The sequence below is a fragment of the Perca flavescens genome, chromosome 6 (genome assembly GCF_004354835.1).
Source record: "Perca flavescens isolate YP-PL-M2 chromosome 6, PFLA_1.0, whole genome shotgun sequence".
NCBI lineage: Eukaryota > Metazoa > Chordata > Actinopteri > Perciformes > Percidae > Perca > Perca flavescens.
Window position 1 is genome coordinate 14,080,949 of NC_041336.1, and position 21,530 is coordinate 14,102,478.

At 40.2% G+C, this 21,530-nt stretch overlaps 2 protein-coding genes across 2 annotated transcripts in view; one reads left to right on the plus strand and one right to left on the minus strand.

Moving 5' to 3' along the window:
• Positions 1 to 5,918: 5,918 nt before the first annotated feature.
• On the minus strand, positions 5,919 to 8,014 carry utp11 (UTP11 small subunit processome component). Its single transcript, XM_028581128.1, has 8 exons — positions 7,797 to 8,014; positions 7,545 to 7,606; positions 7,339 to 7,441; positions 7,102 to 7,221; positions 6,778 to 6,871; positions 6,526 to 6,656; positions 6,271 to 6,381; positions 5,919 to 6,179 (listed from the first exon to the last, which is right to left on the minus strand). The coding sequence occupies exons 1-8, from the start codon at positions 7,854 to 7,856 to the stop codon at positions 6,096 to 6,098; spliced, it is 765 nt and encodes a 254-aa protein (XP_028436929.1). The 5' UTR covers positions 7,857 to 8,014; the 3' UTR covers positions 5,919 to 6,095.
• An 8,823-nt stretch (positions 8,015 to 16,837) lies between these two features.
• The window catches only part of fhl3a (four and a half LIM domains 3a), a 35,885-nt gene continuing 31,192 nt past the window's right edge, over positions 16,838 to 21,530 (plus strand). The window contains exon 1 of the mRNA XM_028581243.1: positions 16,838 to 17,067. The gene's annotated coding sequence lies outside the window, so the exon portion shown is untranslated. The remainder of the gene's footprint in view (positions 17,068 to 21,530) is intronic.

The following is a 21,530-nucleotide window of genomic DNA, read 5'->3' on the forward strand; positions in this document are numbered from 1 at the left end:
ACGCCCTGTTCAACACCACACACACATGTACACACCCTCCCCCTGGTCTATCCTGTCCCTCTCTCCTGCAGATAGATACCCCCTGTAGGTCTGATGTGGAGGTGGGGGGACCAGGGGTGCTGTGTATATGTGTGTGTGTGTGTGTCTGTGTGTGTACCTAGAGGTAGGGGGCACAAGTATGAGGCCCCCGTCATGATTTAGGCTCCCATGCAAATTTAATCAATTCGAGTACCTCTCACCAGCCAGGGCTCATTAGCGGCAATTTAAAAAGGGGGCTCTGTGATCCCCACCTCACTGCATGAGCCAGACATTCAACTCAGGCACACATGCGCACACACACAAACATGCTAAGATACACACGCATATCCAAATACTCGCACGCAAGTACACAGAAACGCACACACGTCAGGGGCACTGTCAAGGGTGTAAAGATTTGTCTTCAGACGTCTTCCCCCTGGCATGGCCAGCCGAACCCCCCTCTTCTGTCCCTCCTCTCTATCCACAACTTCAAAAGCCCCATGACACCCATCTTCAAGTTAAAGGAGAGAGGGATCCGAAGATAAAGACTACCTCTCATCCCCCACCCCTCGCATTCTGAAGACACCCTCCCAACACTCAAACCCCAGGGTACCTCTCTCTTCTCCCCACCTCTCTCTCTCTCTCTCCCCAGCTCTCCGTAATTGGGGGATCGATTAGTATTGTCCTTAACCATCCTTAACCTTGGCTCTGTGTGCTGGCTTTGGAGCAGGGCAGAACTGTGTTGGTGAATGAGGAGGGCGGAGGTGCAGCTCTTGTGGTTTGCAAGGATCAAGTGCCAGGTTAAAACCATGTGGGCAGGTGATAGTGTTTGTGACCAGTTATTATTTTGTATCATCTAATAATAAAGAAAATGTGACCACAAAATAACCTGCATTGTTTTTGCCCAAAATGTCACCATACCAATGCAATTGAGGCATTGTTTGTACAATTTAAAACCGCTACTACACCACTTTCCAGAAACAGTGTCCCTGTCACTCTGGATAATGCACAGAACATACTGTCAGCCCTTTTTATAGGGATATTTCATCGGTAGAAAGTAGTTCTGAAAACTGTTCACAATAAGGTCTGTAGAGTTATCTAGAGTAACTTGCACATTGTCTCTGTAAACACACAAAGGACATTTTGTTCACCTCTACTGTATTGGGATGGCGGCTGAAATCTCAGGGATAGAACCTGGGCCAATAAAAACAAATCTCAGAAGGCCAAAAATACTTGTGGTAAGTGAGAAAATATAGTTTTGTAATTTGAGTGAACTAAATAAAATTGATAAATTCCCCATATAAATTAAACAACATATCTGTGTCGAATAGAAAACTCCTACACTTTCATCTCAAGATTTACCTTTGCAAAGCCTGGAACAAGGCAAGTTTATCTCAAATGTAAAATATAGTACAGCATTAAATAGTCATTGGCATCAAAGACACGGCTCACAAGATGTTCCCCTTTTTTAAAGGAGTAGGTTCTTTTTTCCACATAATATGTGTGATAACCAAACTTGTAGAACAAAGATCCATTGTGTTTTACCCCTTCTTAACCAGGCTACACTTTTACTCTCAGATACTATATATTGGGGTCAATGTCATACCCTGCAGCTGTGTGACCACATAGCACTCCCCTTCTAACTCCCCCCATTCCAAAAAGGACTATCCGTTAGCAAAGTCTGTTAGGGTCATAACTTTAGAGATGGGGTTGTGGGGGACAGGGTGGCCTGTGCGAGTCGTCAAATGAATTATGAGGCTTTTGACAATAGAGAAATGCCCGTCTATATCTTTAAAATCAGAAGGTCACCCACTGCCCACCCCTGAGCCCCGCCACTGCATCCCGGCGTAAGAGTCCCGTTGCTGGGGGGAATGAAAGGAGAGTTTGAGGAGGAACAGTGGCTTGTCTGTGCCTGTGTTGCACAGTCAGATAGGGGTCCCGGAACTGCGCACACAGTGTTTTGACCCCTGGGCTCTCCTCAACGCCCTCCGCCCCCTCCGCTTATGGACACTGGGCCTGAGGGTCCCGATCCACACACGCTCTCTCAGCGTTTTGACGCAGTAGCAGAGGGCAGGGAGGGTGGGAGGAAGGCGTAAGGAAGGAGGGAAGGAAATTTGGCCAAGGAAGTCAATCACTCTTTTACTGGGTACAACTCAATTCTGACATGAATGGTCAACACTGAAATGCCTCTGAAGGACCTTGCTGGGCCTTGTGCATGCTTGTGTGGTGCTCAGTAAAGTTCACACCCATATACTGCATATGTTTTAGGGCTGCACAATACAAGGAAAATATCTAATTGCAATTATTTTGACTGATATTGTAATTGCGATATGATTCACGATATTGGAGAGAATGATCATTTTTGTATCATTGATCTCATTTTCATTGAAAAATATAAAATGAAAAAAAAAGAAAAAATATTATAGTATAATTTTTACGGGGATCTGTACCAAACAAATATTTTTTTCTTAAGGAAAAAAATAGGTTTGTTTTCTTTCTGCAGGATACAATGTGTAGGCTGCAACATCTCTGCAGCACCACAATACTTAATTTAGAATGGTCTGACAAATATTTTACCTCTCCTGCGATTTGGATATTGCACTAGTCCATATTGCGATTTGGATCAAGTTGCGATTAATTGTGAAGCCCCTATATGTTTACTACATGTATAGCCTTATACATATTTGTATCTAAAAAAAAAACCATCCTCATCAACATTTCTACTGCAATTAAGAAACTGCAGTAAACTCTGTACTACGCTTAAATGAAAGCAATCAGTCCAGGTGGACACCCACCATCACTCTTTCCCAGTTTTGGCCCATCCTGAGTTGTTGGCTCACCTTTGCTCTGGTCAGCAGTGTTTGGGCCAAGGCTTCTGGTCTCTCTCTTCCAGCCCCTCCACTTCTCACTGCGCCTGGTGACATTTCTGCCTGGCTCCCTCTCTCCCCTCTTCCCCTGCAGTGGCTCCCAGGAGAGGCTGATGGATGGGCCCTGTTTATGAAGCTGCTGCCACCACAGTGATCAATCAAACCTGGGTCACTGTGATCTGCTACTGGGCACCAGGTCTTCAGTCTATTTCACACACTATAGGCTGGAGAAACCACACATACAGTTTGTTAGTACTCACTACATGCACATACATGGCCATATACTGTAGAGGTTAATGAAGAGCGACAGAACTGACGAACTAGAATAGGATACATTTTGTGAAGGAAATTTGAGAGTGCTTCACCTGAAATATGGTGCTTCAGTACATGAAGTACTTGACTCAACCAACTTCAATTGTCAGGACAGGGACTTGGCAAGGACTGACAGCAGGAGGATCAACAGAAGAGTTTGCCATATTAGCAAACCTGGGATATTTTTTTCAATGAGGCATCTGAGCTAATCCCTGCTCCACCATGGCACTCAGGCGAACTGATCAGCACACACTTTCCTGAGAAGTCTAATTAGCTAAAGACGATGTGCCTGTATTAGCTGGATGGTCTCGTGAGAGCAGAAATGTGTGAAGAAGACAAGGAAAATGACAGCCCTCATAGGCCTTTATCACGGAAGACATTTTGACATGTCACAGTAGGAAAAGCACAGGTGTAATTAATTAAATTAGTGATGGATGAATTTCATTTAGCCGCTTCAATTTCAGGGTCATGGGATTATGCATGCTGGCCCGCTGTCACACTGCCATGGCTTACTGGGACATCTGACTGTAACAGAGACATCCTAAATGTTATCAGAAACACCAGTGTTTTTTCTACCATGATGAGTCAAAAGGTCTGCTGTAAAAAGGCAGATTGGTGGATATTGATTTGGTTAATAAATATAGGTATAAATACCTGATGACCTGGGACAAATATAAGGCAGCATCACATCAAGATGACACACTGAATAAGAATGAACTGTAGAAACAGGTATACCTAAAACAATAGTTCCATTTGTCTCTCAAGGGAGCATTTTAACAGAGGTATTTCACAGCTGCAGCTAATAAAATTAATAATGGGTAATTTTGATTAAAGTGAGCTAATGAGCAAGCATTGGCAACAGTATTATTATCAATGCCTGCTAACTGACACTTAAATCATACTTAATTTTATTAGCTGCAGCTGTCTACCCTGCTGTGACATGTGGGAAGGGTGGAAAGAGGTGTAATCTGCATCCATAGTAAAGGGCTGCACAAAGGTGTGTCCTTCAGAGGTTCTGAAGACTTAAGATGAACCTGTGCCTCTACTACACAAAACAGTCCACCATCATAGACACCAAAACTAAAAGTGCATTTGTGTCAAAGTCAAAACTTTCACTATCAGAAGTTACCCTCAAATGACATACAAACTTGTAAATACGAGTAAACTCTCATTAGTTAACAAGATAAGCTTCTTCAGCAAAAGTCAGCTGCCTGTTGGGCAGTTAAGTGCTTGTGTTTCAGGTTTTTTTGTTTTTGTTTTTTGTTTTAAAACTTTTTTTGTGGCAGCGATAGAGACTGTGATGCTTACTGTTTACTGTACAGGTCTCTCACACCGCCTCAAAATGGAGTGACAAGTCTGATTGCCGGTAACATGATTGGCAGCCGCAGGGTGACGTCAGGTTGCATCCCTCCAATAGTTCAGTTGCATCATGTCTGCTCACAAGAAGTGGAGTTTATCCCTGTCTTTAATTATTTACACCAGGGATCTTCAACAGGGGGTCTGGGACCCCTAGGGGGTCCTCAGAGTTAGTGCAGACTGGCTGCCAAATTATGTAAAAAATAAATACAATTGAGAGTTTCTTGTTTCAAAAATTTAACTGTAAATATACATTAATATGAATGCAACATTTTAATAGCAAAGATAAATTGGCCTACTTGTGAAAAAAAAATTTTACACATTGAATATAAGCTTACTATAGGTAACTATGGTAGCCATACAGTTAAGCTTAAGGAGTCACTGTGCCTTCTGGGTGTATGTTTAACATTCAAACATGATGCATACATAATATCCATTTATTTTCATCCATTCTGCCCAGTTTAATATGCAACTCAATTGTATACAATATATGCGGTAGGAGGTCCCTACTCTGTCTCTCTTTAAGCTAAGGGGTCCCTGGCCTAAAAGACGTTGAAGACCCCGGATTTACACCTTTGAGTGGCCTTTTCATTGGTTCACCAATTTTATCAGTGACTGATGACCACATGAATGCAAATACCGGATGAATATGACATGGACACGCGATACTTTCGGACTTATCAAGGACAACCTGAATGCAGCCGACTCGCTTGCAATGAGCTGTGGAATACTGAGGGCTGCCAAAGTTGTGTCCTTCAAATTCTGTCAGAAAAAGAACTCTAATCACATTTCTTAGCAAATCTTTGGAGAAGCCTTTGAAATGGAACATCACGGTCTATTATGACAGGTCTGAAATGTGAATGAGGGGGTTCAGCTCCTCAGTTCACAACTTACTAGAGAGCCGTTTGTGACACACGCAAAGACAGAACACATCAGTGACAGCTCACAAAAAGTATCACAACCACAATTAAACTCTGAAGTCTTGATGTTGGGTCATACAAGTGACTTCCAGCTTAGTCTTTTCTCTATGCATGTTTCAGCATCTTCAGTAACCAACAGATCTTTCCCCCCCAACCCTCCAAATAGCGTGATAAAGAACACTAATGCCATCTGCTGGTAAGAGAACAAAATGCAATCTACTGCCACAATTGTGATGGCTCAGCTGCCCCGGAGCGTGTACGACATCCTCAGTTTAAATTCAGCCTGAGGCCTTTCATTAATCATGCCGTTGTCTTACTATTTCTCAAGTCTTTCCATTGGCAAAAACCCATACAAAAACCCTCAACATCAATTAACTACTGAGGTCAACCACAAGTCATGTGCAAGTTAAAAAGAAAAAGAAAAAAAGAAAAAGATACAAAAATGTGCATGTTCTTCTGATATTTATTTTTCAAAGAAACTAAAAGTCGTTGATAAATATGTACAAAACAATATTTGAGGGTAGAAAAATTATCTCATGTCTGCGGTCTATGGTTTGATCTAGAAGTCCATTATTTCACATTGGCGAAGTTGGTTCTTCTCAGCAAGATGGTTACTCCCCTCTCAGCGCTTCCTCTTGGTCTCAAATTTGTAGATAGCTGCAGCATTGGGTGTCTCCTTTTGTACCTTCACTTTTTTGTTCCTATCCTGGTGCACGCAAAAAATAAAAAAAAATAAAAAAGAAAGTCATTTTCAATTGAAACTAAAAAGCTTGTTGTGAATAAGAACATGTCCTCACCTGTAGGTCCTTGCGGGTCTGAATTTTCTGGGTTATTACAAACATTTTCTTTTCTCGGTCAATCCTCTGGGAAAGGATCTTATACTGGTGATTCCTCTGCTTGGCCAACTTCTACAGTTACAAGGAAGAGAAAACATGGAAGTGGGTTGAAATTTAAATTACGTTGATGTCACCACAATGTGATTGAAACCCCCCATTTAGACGGAATGGTCCCACAGCAAATGAGGCTGATCCCCACGCATTATAAACACAGACCTTCATCGTGCGAGGCTCTACAGCTCCCTGGATGCTCTTTGTCTCCAGGGTTTTCAGAGTTGGCCTGTTGAACACTCTGCCCACCAGCTCAGGAGCTGTGTTGAGGTGGTTTGCCAACTCAAATGACTGCACTGAGGAGACACAGTAAAACTTCCATGAAAACGTTTCCCCGGGTCACCTAATAAGAAGTTCGTCAGGGTTTACCCAGGCTACTAATAACTATTAATAGCCCACAAAGATATTCATATTTACCTTCTGTTTTGGAATCCACAAAGAATGTATGCTTGTTTTTTTGTTTGCTATCTGCCTCCAGAAGATGGAGCTCTCCTTTCAGCCTCTCAATTTTCTGAAAGCAAATAATGAACACACAAAGATTTACAAGGTGCAACAAAAGAAGCCCTATGTGGGGAGGATTGATTTTACAGTGGGAGGTTAGGTAATGGCACAGTGTAATCAAGTCCATTTTTGTCGTGCTCTTTTATTCTAAATTTAAAAGATGTCAAATGATGTTAAATTAAATCAGTCAGGCACCAGAGGTGCTCCGTGCATGATCTATTACAGGAAAAATAAGTGTACCTTAGCCTCTGCAACCCTTTTCATCTCTACATATTTGATATCCTGCGTCCTCATGACTTTCTTTTGCTCCTCTGTCACCTCCACCTCCTCATTGGCTTTTTTCGCCACGTGAACTCCATCCTGTCAACATGCCACAAAATAAGCCATACTTGATCAATTAAACAGCCACAGAGATCAGATGAGAGGATTTACATAGGGTTACTCATTTTCTTGTACTGATGATAACACATATCTCACCTGCAGCTGAGAGTTGATCATGTTGTAGTAAAACTCATCTGGGTTCTTATCCAGAGCTTTCTTTCGCAGAGCAGCAAGAGTGTTTTGTTTCTTGTGGTAATCACTATAAAAAACAACAACAAAGGAAGCAATTACAAGACTTTTTACTCAACCATGTCCAAAGCTTGGAAACATGGAACATGTCTCCTAAACTTAATTCAACTCACTCTGCACGAAGTTTGTAGTCTTTCTTCTTCTCCAGCAATCCCAAATGTTTCCTGAAACCAGGCTGGTCGAACAAAATGACACAGTTTAGACAAGTGAAACACACTCGGTATCAATATGTATTACATATCATCACATTTACTAGATTGAGAATATGTGGACATCTTAACCGTGTCACTGTACAGGGGCATTTCATAACATAGCAGCAAGTTAGCTAGCTAAGAAGCTAGCCAGCAAAACACTGAAATGCTCACCTGAGATCTTTCATGGTGGTTTCTCTGTCGAGATTTCAACGCTTTCCTGAACGAAGACATTCTGAAAATGTCCTCGAGCGTAATAATACAAACTAGTTTAGTCAAAGCAGGTATATGTATGGCTTTTTAGAGAAACCTCACTGCAGCTTCGGGTCTAGGGTCTAGTGCTTTCCTGTTAGCTAAACATGTGGGTTCCGGGCTGCCTGGTGCAGAGCGTTTTCATTTCTCTACCGCAGATTCGCCACTCGACTCACGTTAAAAAAATCACAATAAAAAACAAAATCGGACAATTTACTAATACTAAAATATCCTGTAATTATTATTTGTCATTTGACAAGAAACGGAAACCAAATTTATTATTTTCTCTATATAATAAAATGCTGTGAATTTCATGCTACGTGTAACAAACAGTAGGTGGTGGTGTTGTACACATAAAAAAAAATGAAGTGTGACGTGGTAGCCCCCTGCTGCACATAGCTGCTGTATGAGGAATCATAGTAGAAGTAATATGCAGCTGTGGAAAGTAACTAAGTACATTAACCCAAGTATTAAAGTATTTGTACTTGAGTGTTTCCGCTCTATGGTACTTTTTACTCACACTACACATTTCACGGGGGGAAAGCTGTACTTTTTTAGCCTGCTATGGTTAGCCTACTATTTACTTTGCATATTAATATTGTAAAAACAAAACAGATGGTCAGTTTCTAAAATATGGATTTGACTACTCCACAGCCTTTAAATGACTGGTAGTTAAAATTGGTATACTTCTTGTTAAGTAAGGGTTTCAATGTAGGACCTTTTCTTGTGCCTTAACTTGGAATTCTTTTTTTATGTTGTTGTAACTTGTATGCAACTTTCACTTTAAGGCTCTGAATACTTATACCACCATTATGTGAATTAATCATTTTAAAATTAATAAATGGATGGAAATTCAATAACATTTGAACAACTTAATCCTCCAATTTCCTTAATAATGTTTCTTATTTAATAACCTCATGTGGTATAAGTTCAAAGTCCTGCAATATTTAATTTGGCTTGAAATATTCAAGACCACAAATGTTGCATTAGGGTTTACTGGCGAAGGGAAATGGGATTGATTATATTCTTTCAAGTAGAAGACCAATGCAATTGGTATCTGCCATTTAGAAGTTGTATACAAGCCAGGCCTGGCACAGGATCCACTTAGAACAAGTGAGGGTCATCCTAGTGCTTCTGACTTCTGACTATGTTTTGGCTGCACTGTTCATAGACCAAATTATTTTGGTCATTATAATGAGGGCCTGTGTTTGCCAGAGCATACAGTTAACACTAATTGGTAACAAGTTTATGTTTTTACAACATGGACATTTATTGCATGTTTCCAATGGGGTTCCAGACCCCTGTTTTGATTTATGTCCAGACCAACAGACCTAACAGAAATTACATAGAAACTCTGTAATATTCTTTAACATTCTCACACATTTTTTCTTTCCATTTTGAGAGGGAAAAAGTGCTGCAGGAACTTGGAGGATGAGGGGTCATCACTATACTCTGGGGGAAAAGACTATCCACTTCCTGACATGATATTTTGGGTAATGGGTAGACAAAGACAAAGACGCAATGGCACCAGTCCTCTAATCTCACCCAGACTCCCAACTCTTTGTGGATGTGAGAAGAAGCCTTTAGGACAGAGAGAGATATTCCACTAAACAACCATTCGCCCAGCTCACGATCCCCTCACCAACCGCAAGGAATTTGTTTTATATGTGTGAGATTTGTCCGGCATGCAGAATGTTTTAGGGGTGATTAGACCTATGAATGGGATCAGTGTTTCCACATTATGTCACAGGCTTGTTTATCACTTATCAGGCTAATGCCCCCGGTTCCTGTAAAGGTCTCAGCCCAAGGCCCGACTGGTCCACTCACCCACTAACGTGTTTAACTAGGCACACTCAGACGGCAGCCGGGAATTACGGACAGAACGTCTGCATTCTGACTTACTTGGCTCGTTGCTGTTTAATTCACGGTAGTATTTATCATTACAAGTGAAATGCCTGGTGAGCCTCGACAGGGGTAAACACTACTTTGTAAATCAGGGGCTTGTAACAAGCTGATGCAAGAGCAGGAGGACAAGAGGTTGTGGGTTTGTTCAGGGTCAGCAATGAAGGAATGCCCTTGTGGGGCAGATGCAGATCCGTTTGGTTTTCTAATATGACCCTGTAAAAATAACACTGCTGACATATTGTAAGACTGCTGCACTTGGGCTGAGCTCAGGGCTTTGGTATGTCTCCCCTGACCATGTTGGTCCTCATCTGCAGCGAGGCGCCAGGCCAGCCCAGTTGAAAAATGCATGAGCCAGAAGTTCCTTTCTTCGTGATTATTAAGTTGCATGTCTTAAAATTAAATCAAGTCAGCAAAACAACATTAGACATATTCAGAAGTTTGCCTGTTAAATAAGTCATTGATGGTAGTGGAGGAACTTATTTTAAGTACAATCAAAGTACTACTACTTTAATCATTTCCACTTTCTGCTACTTTATACTTGTGTACCACTACCTTTCAGATGGAAATATTGTACTTTTTTAGACAGATACACTTACTAATTACTTTTTAGATTAAACATTACATTAAGAAACTAAATATACAATACAATGCATTTTCAAAGAAAAAAAGCAGTGTCTAGTTGGGGCCCAAAAAGAGGTTTGCTCTCTAAACCTCTCAGATGGTTTAATTTTAATAACCTCCAAATATTCCCATCTACTTCTACCTCAGACATACGGTAGGTGCACTCCTGGGTGGGATTCTCACCATAACCACAAACTCTTGTAAAACACAAATTGTTTACAATTAAGCACCAGTACGCTTATTTCCCCTGCTTGAGTTGTGTATATTGTAGCATGACTTGTTTTATATTCTCCTTACAATCACCTCAGTGAAGAGGGGAGAAGTGGATGGGTTTAGATGAGGCAAAGCATACTTCATGTGTTCTGTAAAAAAAAAAATATTATCACCAAGATCCAAAGGATCTTTCAGTTGATGGTCTTTTGATAGTTTGTATCAAAAACACATATATACCTCTTTATCATCCTCATATGCTTAAGTTACAAACACATTGTAAATGCATTGCCTGTATTCATACTCCCTTTGATTGTGATGTTTTGTGCATAATGCCACAATTTCCGATCGCCATCATTTATGTGATGAAGTCATACTTACATTTTGTCGAGACTTTTAACAATTTATTTGTCTCATTAGTCTGTTGCTCAGGGTGATGATGCTCATTAGAGTTAATTTTCCACTTCTTCTTTTCTACATCCAAGAAAAGAAGTTGAATTGAATTTGAATTTAATTTATGACAGTCACCTAAGACAACATTATCACTGTTCACACGCTGCTTTAAAAGGTAAAGTGTATATATATATAGATATATTTAAATTGAATTGTATTGTATTCTTCACCTAGGGTAGAACATATCTTAAATAGAGTTAGGTTTGATTAGCAAAAAATTTTGACACATTGTTTTTTCCTTTCATGTGTTCTCTTCAGTGTAACGTTTCACACTTTGAACTCATTACTTTCATTAGTTATCCTTTAACTAACCTTTAAACTTGTTTTTCAAAAAGAAAAACAGAGATGTTAATGGTAAAATGAGCTACCCTTAACCCTTTTACAAAGAAAGAAACAGTCATCAGGCCATTTGTCTCATGATGAATTGACAGGAATCTATCCTCTAATTTGTTGCACACAGCCTGACAGGACCACGCCTGAGTGCAAAATTAGAATTTATAATTTAGGGGTTGTGGGGAATACAGGAGTCAGGCCACTCTTTCAGTTGTCACAGGACCATTAAAAACAAAAGGAACATGTTTGGACAGTTGTCTGAAAAGGTCTTCTGTGTTTAATGAGATATTTCGTGTGTAACACTTTGCAGCTGCTTTTGCATTTCCAAAAACATAACAGAAAATGTACATAATATTGTTGTACTGCTTTTTATTTAGAGTGCCCAATGTGCTAAATTTGCATAATTTAAAGGTTTCATTATAAAGTAGCTCTAGGTGCTATATAAATACTGTGAAAGCATCAAAACGCACAATCCACAGAGAAATGCACACAGCCCGTATTCAGAAACTGTGCCTTTAAATGAGCTGTCAGGATTTCCACACGGTTGTGATGACAACTATATAATAAATGAATAAATATATAGGTAGAAAATGCTGCTACAGAGCCGTTACAGTCATTCTCCATCTGCGATAATGGTGCAGAGATGCCAAGTGAGCAGATGCGGAAGACCCAAAAATGCTGACCAATCAGAGCTGACGTGGCTTTTCCAGGAGGGAGGCTTAAAGAGACAGGTCCATCAACAGAGCATTTTAGGGTGAATACAAGTATATTCAGACATACAGTATGAGAAAAATAATAATGTGTTTTCAGTATGAACCTGAAAATGAGGTTAATATGGGACCTTTAAACAGGTCCAAAATCCAACAATGGATTATACAAACTGCAGTGAATAGCCTAGCTGGTAGCCTATTTATTTTTTCCCAGGTTTATGCTAAGCTAACTGGCCGTCATCAACATAGACGGACATGAGAGTGGTATCGATCTTCTCATAACTCTCAACAAGAAAGCAAACTGCTTATTTTCTAAAATGTTGAACTATTGATTTAGTCAATTGGATCCCAGTGTTCCCATCACTCATCACTCATGGATAGCTGTGGGCGGTGACTTTAAAAAATAATAATTTAATCAGTGTTTGTATATTGTCAAAAATTTAAACATTCAATAGACTAGCAGACCAGAAAATACATAGTGTCAGTCTTCAGTATTTTGTAATTGACTCTTTTTATTTCTAATAGCAGAAAAAAGCCAATATAGACACAATATAGACACAACAACTCAACTCTATAATTGAAATAAACAAAACAGGCAGACATTTTTATTTTTATGGCTTTATTGACTTTTTGTAGATTGTAAATTTGAGTGTCTTGACTCCTCCTCCAGCTTCTCCTCCTTCCTCAAACCAATGTTGTGTCTGAATTTTTTCCAGTCTGGGTTTCTTTTTTTTTCTTCTCAAGCTCTTCCTCAGAGTCTTCGATCTCTTCCCTCACCTCAACATATGGTAAATCACGGAAGGAGTGCTTCTCCTGCTCGGTCAGGCCCTGACTGACCTCCTCATTCTGGATCTCCTCCTTTATCTGTTGAACCAGCTGCTCAAGTTCTTGCTGAAAAACTTTATTTTTATTCTTTTCAACCTGGATCTTTGCTTAGAACCTTTCTTGGTTGATTATGTGAGCCATTCTGAGCTCCCTCACTTCGTCCTGCAGGTTGCTGTGTTTCTCTTCAAGTAGCTCATTTCCCTCCACTTGGATCCTCTGTCCGTCCAGATGTGTGGTAAGCTGCTTCAACCTCTCCCTGATGGTTTCAGCTTGTTCCTTCAGCTCCTTCACCAGCTTTTCAATAGCCTCCTTATCCTTCTCATGCTCCCTGGTCTTGTCCTGCTGCTCATCTCTGAGCTTGGCTCCGAGGCCCCGACTGACCTCCTCCTCAGTCGGGTGCTTAGTGACCTCCAACAAAAATAACATCTCTTTCTCAGAAGTGTTTTTCTTCAGGTTCTGGATCTCCTCCGCCATTTGTTGAACCAGAGTGTCCTTTCAGCTGCTCCAGTTCTTACTGAAGAGCCTCACTTTTTATCTTTTTCAATTTATTTTGGCTGATTATGTGAGCCACTTGTCCTCAAAGTCTTTTTGAAGCACTTTCTTCTGCTTCTTTTTGATATGATTTTGAACCTCTGTGGCGATCCTCATGGTGTTCATGGTCTCTGGGTCACTGAGCCTCTTCAGCCTCTCCAGTTCATTGCGTGTGTCCTTCTCTAGGCTCTTCTGATGAGCCAGCTGTACTCTAGTCTCGTCCAGTTCTTTGCTGAGCTGCAGCCTCATATTATACTCCCAGAAGTTTTTGGCCCGCTTCTGCTCCAACAAATCACTCAGCTGCCTCACTTGGTCCTGCAGGTTGCAGGGCCCCCCGGGCCTCCTGCTGTTCCTCTCCTGCTCCATTTTAGCTGGTAGATTCTCCAAATTGCTTGTGGTCTGTCACTGATGAACAGTTCTGTCTCTATCTGTGGTTTGTCTCACAATGGTGTGTCTCTATTGGAAGGTTGTGTGGTACTGACTCAAGTCACATTAGAACGTATAACCTGCTGAACACTCAGAACATCCTGGAAACAGTTCCATTCTCTCTTACTCCTGTTCCAGAGTTTCAGTGACCGCTGTTCTTTAAAATATAAAAAAAAAACATTTTAAAAAAACCTTTACTTTACTTTTACTTGAGTATCTTCATTTTTTGTTACTATACTCCACAACACTTCAGAGCCACTACATGTATCTGATAACTTTAGTTGCCAGTTACTTTGCAGATTTAGATTAATAATACAAAACAAATAAATTACAATCTTTTATTATAGGTTAACAAAAAGCTACCCAGAAGTATGTAAAGTCAATACATTAGTCCCACCTTTAGTAGCTGCAACATTACAGTGATGAAGACATTAATGCATTAATGATTAATCCAATAATATAACACATTATTTTGAAACTGACCATTGTGCATAATGAATACTTTTACATGTGGTACTTTATTATGTCTTGATGCATATACTTTTGTACTTTTTGATTGCAGGACCTTTACTTGAGTATTTACGATGAAAACAACAATAATACAGCCCAACTACAGTAACTTCCAAAAATCTGACCCTTTTTCTGTGTTACAGATGGACCAATGGAATCATTTAGCTTTTAAAGATTTTATTAGGCTTCATTGTTCATTCTTAAGCATATGATAACTATTTGCTACTTGTGCTGACAATATATTAACATTTTGTGCCAAGTTTTAATTCGCCAAAATTGCACCTGAACACACCTCCCTGTAAGACCAGGACGCCCATGGGCGCACAGATGGGCGCAGGTGCATTTGCTATGTGGGCGCTGGATGGGAAATTGCAAGGCAGGGCCCATGGTCTGAGAAACTGAAGAAACCTCTTAATCCTAGAATTTGAGCTCACAATATCACTCATGTGGAGTCGTGTTTCTTGCCACCTGGAAAATGGAAGACCAATAGTCATTCCTTTTAGCTTTGATTTGGTCTCTACCAACTCCTGAGGGAAATATATCTGGCTCTTTAGTTACTAAATGCTCCACTATGTTCACCAGTTGCTAACTCTCCCGTGTTCGGTGCTTGGCAACTAGTGTACAGTGGATTTATCACAGCTTTTTTTGCTGCTGTTGGCAATGAGGTTGACGAGAGCAGTGAGACTGAAAAAACCCCAGTAAAGTTAAGGCCGGAAAACCAAAACAATGAGTTGAAAGACAATTAAATGCTCCATAGAGATGAGGGGAACTGCAGAGTTTAACATTACACATAATCGTTAACATAAAAATATTGATTAGTGAAGCTTTAGTTGATCTTAAACATAAGAAGGTGTGATTTAGAATAAAGGAATGAATAGAAACTGTCTCACATAAAAGCAGTAGAAAAATGCTTTCTGATATACAGTGTGGTGCTTCTGCCAAGAACACTGATGGCACACACTGATTAACAGTAATGACTCAAGTGATAAGATTTAAGAAACCTTCCATGACTAAACGGCAGCTAGCTACATCCAGGATAAAAGTCACTCCCACTTGTTGAGTCATGACAAAAATGACACATCAGTACTGGAAAAGGACCCACATTTTAAAATAGGGAAGCGATATCTAAGAGCTGCTGGTCTTTATCCTGTCTGGTAATGTCAGGGCATACAAGGAGGACAGGACAGGACAGTCAACAAAGGTCTCTTTACAGAATAAAGAGAGATACAAGTGTTTTATTTTATACTGAGACTGTTCCATTTTACCAGTTTAATGCTCAAATATTAACATGTATTTAAAGTTTTTTGTCTGAAAAAGCATTTAGACTAAAGGCCATTTAAACTCCCCATTAGAACCCAGGAGTAATTGTAAATTTTATATATATATATATATATATATATATATATATATATATATATATATGCATATGCATATACATTTGCTATATTAAAAATATTGAGTAACAGCAACAGACAAAAACAACTTGGCAAAGAAATAATGAGCTATTCTCTAAAAAATATTTAACCTTGACCTTAATGTGTGCTGATCCTTCAACTTAATCTGATTGTAATCCTTAATTTAACTCTGACCCAAAATGTACACAACCTATCTAAGGCCAATCCCTGAAGTTTAGACATTTCACTGACATTCAGTGGTCACTTGATAGTAAATATTCAGAGTTTCTGAGCAAAGTGGGATCCCAACCCATTGTTGTGAGTGAGTAATAGCTATAAAACCATAAACCATTCAATCGCCATCACTGATTAACAGGTGAAGCTACAGCATGTAAGAAATATTCAAACAAAAAAGGTCACCACTCCAATATTAGACTGAGCAGGTTTAGTTTGTTTGGAAGTACTTGCAGTGTGTCTACAAACTTGTGTGTTTATTTTGCTAAAAATGTCAAACTTTTTAATTTTTCATTGTCTGTCTTGTAGATGCTTTAATAATTGATTTATTGATTGGCTAATTGATTTTCAAAATTCATTAAGTTGATTGCCTACCAAGCACTCAACACTCCCTTATTCAGAAACCTTATAAAAAGCAGGCTCTACCTTTCCATCAATACTAAAACATCATCATATTAGAACAGACTGAAAATCAGACTCAGAATCAGCTTTAATGGCTTTAATTTGACACCGGTTAATCTTTGCTCTCAAAGTACAACACTCACTTAACATATAAAGAATAAAAACAGTAAGGGCAGTAAGAAATATAAAAGAAAAATACTGTTAAGTATACCGTACAGTATAACAACACAATATAATTTACATAAAATATACAATAACAACTGAAGAGAGGGAAATAAAGGGAAACAGAGGGCCCTGCTGGGAGCTCCCATCACACCCTCCTCTGCCTGGACTTATCTCCGGTCTCATTTGAAATCGCAGGAGGGAGGGAACGTTTTTTGGGGGGGGCGGGGTCTTGTGACTCACGAGCAACTTCCTCAGTAGTAGGACAAATGTAGCCGGCAAACTGCATCACTCTTCGCCGCAGAGATTTGACTACTGTCAGAAGAAACACAAAAAGTTTTCCAGCTGACGAGCGACGCTGCTGAGCCAGCGGAGCAGCGACGTGCACTCTGCTCCCAGTCCGGAGCGGGTCCGCTGACAGACAGAGAGGGAGGCGGGATACCACTGTCAGCTTACAGACTTCACACATTACTCCTGGTAGGACTTTACTTTGAATTTATACCTAGGCTATATCTGGACTTTTTTTATACGTTATAAGTGTCCACCTCTTCGACCTCAGTAGGGCTTCACGAAACGATTCTTTTGACGTAAAATATTCGGAAATTACTCAGAAAAGTGTTTTATTGGATGGAAAATAAAGTAGTATATCCTAAATGTCATTATAAGCAACATAATGATTGTGCCTGAGGCTTTTCAATGAAAATAAATGACATAAAGAACCACTGAAGTGTGTTAACTTCAAACGTGCTAGCAATAACTATTTGAATCTGTAATTAAGTCAATTAAGACATTTTAAATCTGTGTTGTTATTATTATTATTAGTAGTAGTAATAGTGGTGGTAGTATGGCTAGTTACACTGTAATTATGATCTGTAAATCTTAAAATATAATTTACACCTTAAGGTCATATTTTCTCTATACTTTTTTTTCGTGAGGTTTTGCTTTTAAGGAAAAATCGGTGAGTGTAGAGATTAAAGGCATGGGCTTGACATTATGACAAGCCTTGGTACTTAACACCTTAGTCAAACACTCCGCCTGGGGAGAAGCCTGCAAAGTAAAACCACGTCCTGTGACAAGTGAGGGGGTCTGGACGTTTTCTTTCTGCCTGTGTGTTTTTATGCTTTCCTAGTTTGTGCCTTTTTTCTTCTCTTTTCTTTGTCACTCTAATCACAGTCTCACACCTGCTGTACTCTTCTCTGTATTATAATGCACACACACATAAATAAGGCGAAAAAACCTAACAAATAAACAACATCAAATCAGTGGAGTAAGAGACTGTATTGGACCGTGTGACCCGTTGACCTGTGCAGAGGAAGGATTAAGGAACAACTGTTGTGTCACAGAAGCTCCCAGCTGAGCGGTGTGTGAAGGCCTCAGAGAGCAATGTCCCTCAGGCTAAACTTGTCTTTTTCTTCGGCAGCAGGAAGTGGTTTATGGCAGCGTGCATCTGGGAAGGGTGTGTCTGTGCTGCAGCTTCTATCATCACATCACAGCACATACAGTAGTAGTAGTGTCATCCTTGTGACGATTGTTTGGTGTTCCACGTGTTGCGTCATCTGAGCACAGTGTGCCCCGTGGGAAAGTAAGGTGTTAGGGCTGGCAAAAAGAGAACATTTGATCATTATCTTACTTGGGAATGTAAACCTTTTAGGGTATTTTGGGGATAATGAAAAAATGGAGATGAAGTTGTTGGTCTTTGGTCAAGTCTACAGTTTTTACACTAAAGTTCTTTAAAGTTTTGTCTTAGTTCCAGTTGGAAAAACATTTGATGTTATGACTTGGCATAACATCAAATTAGAAAGTAATTATTTAGCTTTTAAGATTTCATTAGGCTTCACAGTTCATTCTAAAGCATATGATAACAATTTGCTATTGTGCTGACAATGTATTAAAAAACTAAGAAACCTGTTTCCTAGAATTTAAGCTTTGTTTTGGTCTCTACCAACTCCTAAAGGGAAATACCTGGCTCTTTAGCTCCTAAATGTTCCACTATGTTCACCAGCTATTTACTAACTCTTCTATGTCTGCAAGTAGTGCACAGTGGATTTATCACAGCTTTTTTTGCTGCTGCTGCTGCTGCTGGAAATGAGGTTGACAAGAGAAGTGTGACTGAATTAAAAAAAGCAAAGTTGCACCCCAGAAAACCAAATGTTCATTAGTTAAGCTTTAGTTGATCTTTAACATACAGAGATTCAGGCAGGTTTGTTTTAGAACTAGAATGGCACTCAGAGAGCACAGACCTCCACCAAGGCATGCCCTATCTCAGTGTTAATTCCCGACTGTTCCCAGTCTGGAATTTTTCCGAGTATTCCAACACCACATGAATGCAGCACAAATACCCTATCTCACAATGTTAAAGAAAGTCAAAAATATTTGGTGTATCTGCTCTGTGATTCGGATCTGCTCCAAAATGTAATGGGTTATTCTTTGGCCCATGCTACACCCTTCCACCAAGTTGGTCTGTGATCCTGCTGACAGACAAACTAACAAACAAACAAACAAACAAACAAACAGAGCAGAAAACACAACCTCCTTGGCGTAGGTAATGAAGGACTGAACAGAAAATGTCCGAGATAAAACCGCTCAGTTCCTTAAACGTTATGTCATAGCCATTGCTAAAATTATGGCTTCAGTAATGCAGATCTCCTTTCTGTCTGTTACTACAGAAATTACACCTTGGAGGAATTTGGTCTCTTAGACATAATGCTGTGCTTTCACCACTGACTGGTTATTTTTACACAAACTGTTTGTCTCAGTAACATTCAGAAATAATCCCCTAGCAGCCAAAAGCCAGTCATTCTGTCCCATTTACCATCTGGGAAGATTGCCTCGACAGAGCACGGGCTGTACAATGTATTTGTTTGCTTTCTTCCTCTTCCTCTCTCCCTCTCTGTTTCATTGACCATGGTCACATTCTTTGGAGGTCTCAGTGTTTTCCAAAGGTTAGCCCCGCGTGGTGGTTGGACTCCGGCCAGCTCTAAACTGCAGTGGGACTGCAACTAAATGACTCGGACTGGTTGTGGCTTGTTTTATGTGTTGGCATCGTTTGAAACCGGGCCAACCATAATGATGGAGAATTGGCGGTCAGGTGGTTGCAGGTGGTTAAGGAGCAGAATTTAGATTTGTGTTGAAGCAGTCCTCTTTTGATGTTCTGCAGTTGTCTGTCCCTCCATAGGGTAACGGAGGACACTGGACACTGGTTTGTATTGGTTCCGTGACTTTCTGTCACATTCTGTGTAAGGCTACGTTCAATCAGCAGGTATGTTTGTCTCTAATCGTCTGCTTGTTCATTTAGATATTTCTTTGCTGGGTTTTGACTCTTGGGTTCCTAATTTTTGCTCAGATTTTGACATTCCAGCACAGCTATTAGGGTGCATACCTTGTTTTCAACCTCTTATTCATGTGGTTCCAACCAGAATCAAACAATGCAACCCACTCCAGCTTGTAGTTCTTCAGACTGATTAGAAAAACATCACATCTGTGCTACATTTGAGACCAAAAAAGGGAAATTAGGACTCATTCTGCTTTTGTGCTAACAAAACCTGTCTGGCACACATCTCTTGCACTTCTGTGAACTGTATCGGTGAAAACCTGGGAAATCACAAGGTTTCGGCTGTATATTTTCTCATAATTCAGATATTCTTTTCAGTTTGTGGTACGTGTGTCTCCGTGTCTTTCTTCCTGGTAGTCAGCGCCCTCTTCAATAGGCTGTGGGGGCGCGTGGCTGGCAGCAGGAGTGTGTCTGAATTTCCTGAAAGGGAGGAAGTGACCTCAGGTTTCCTGTGTGGGGATGACCAGGTGCTGTGGTGTTATTGTGAGGGGCGCAAGACTTCCTCCATGGATGCTTTGTTGGTAAACGTCTGAAACTTGATCCGTTGAGCCAGGGCCCCTGTGGGAGGTAATATGCCCCCCTCACAATCCAGTCATCCTGCCTCGCTCTCCTTCCCTCTCTTCTTTTTCACTCTCTGTACACTCTGCCAGAAGCGTTTACTCCATGTGAGATTTTATGTAAAGAGAACATAAACTTTATAAAGGCAGCTATCGAGTGTGAAGGTAACCTACTCTGTGCTAATGGGGTAATTACAATCCTTTAGGGATACAATTACAGGTCTATACCTAGCACTTACCTGCTACTCTCAAAGGAAGTGCTGTTTTCAAAGGAAATACCAAATTGTAAGTGCAGAATTGCAGATGCCTCATAACTACACACTTACTAGTTTAATACAAACTAATGATATGTTATAAAAGACTGGGGCTAAGTTTTGCCTCACTCCACCTTTCACTTGATCTACTTCTTTTAGCCTCATCTGTCTGTTATATTTATTACACATTGAATTAATGGTAACCCCCTTATCAGTGTTTCCTTTGCACTGTCTCACATGAAACAGATGTTGTTTGGGTGCAGGAACCCTGTCGATTCAGTGCTGCATCATCACTTTGGTCCTGTTATGAACTTGCGCTGAGGAAGGGTGTGAGTCAGGCGTGACTGTTTCCCTGCACCCTTTCGCCTAAATGTTGTGGCGGTTACACACTCCTCTATCATGTGCCTAACCTGATTCAATTTGTTCTTGGGAACGGGATCCCAGATAAACTTGTCCTTATTTCCTTGAAACTGTCACCTCTGCTGTGGGTATAAAGATTCATTGCCAAAAAGTGGGCAAATATATCTAGGATTGCTTAATGTTACCGCTTGCCCAATACATTGGCATCCATAAAAGATGTTATCCTGAGCAAAGAGTACATTTTCTTCACAAACATCCATAAAAAAGCATGACAGTTGGATGTATTTCGTCAGCAAACTGGCCTCCAAAACCAACTAAGCAAGTCACATCAGGCAGAAGGGAGGATTGAGAAGGAAGCACAAATTTGAAGTCTGAGGACAAATTGCAGTGGTTTTTACACAACTGGTGATGTATTATGAATTCATATAACTAATGGTT

What these genes read in the sequence shown, in the direction of transcription:
- utp11 (XM_028581128.1), bottom strand. Translation starts at nt 7,856, where the DNA reads ATGTCTTCGTTCAGGAAAGCGTTGAAATCTCGACAGAGAAACCACCAT. An exon ending in ACCACCATGAAAGATCTCAG is followed by an intron (nt 7,607 to 7,796) that starts GTGAGCATTTCA and finishes TTGTTCGACCAG; the next exon opens with CCTGGTTTCAGGAAACATTT. An exon ending in TAGAGCCTCGCACGATGAAG is followed by an intron (nt 6,382 to 6,525) that starts GTCTGTGTTTAT and finishes TTGTAACTGTAG; the next exon opens with AAGTTGGCCAAGCAGAGGAA.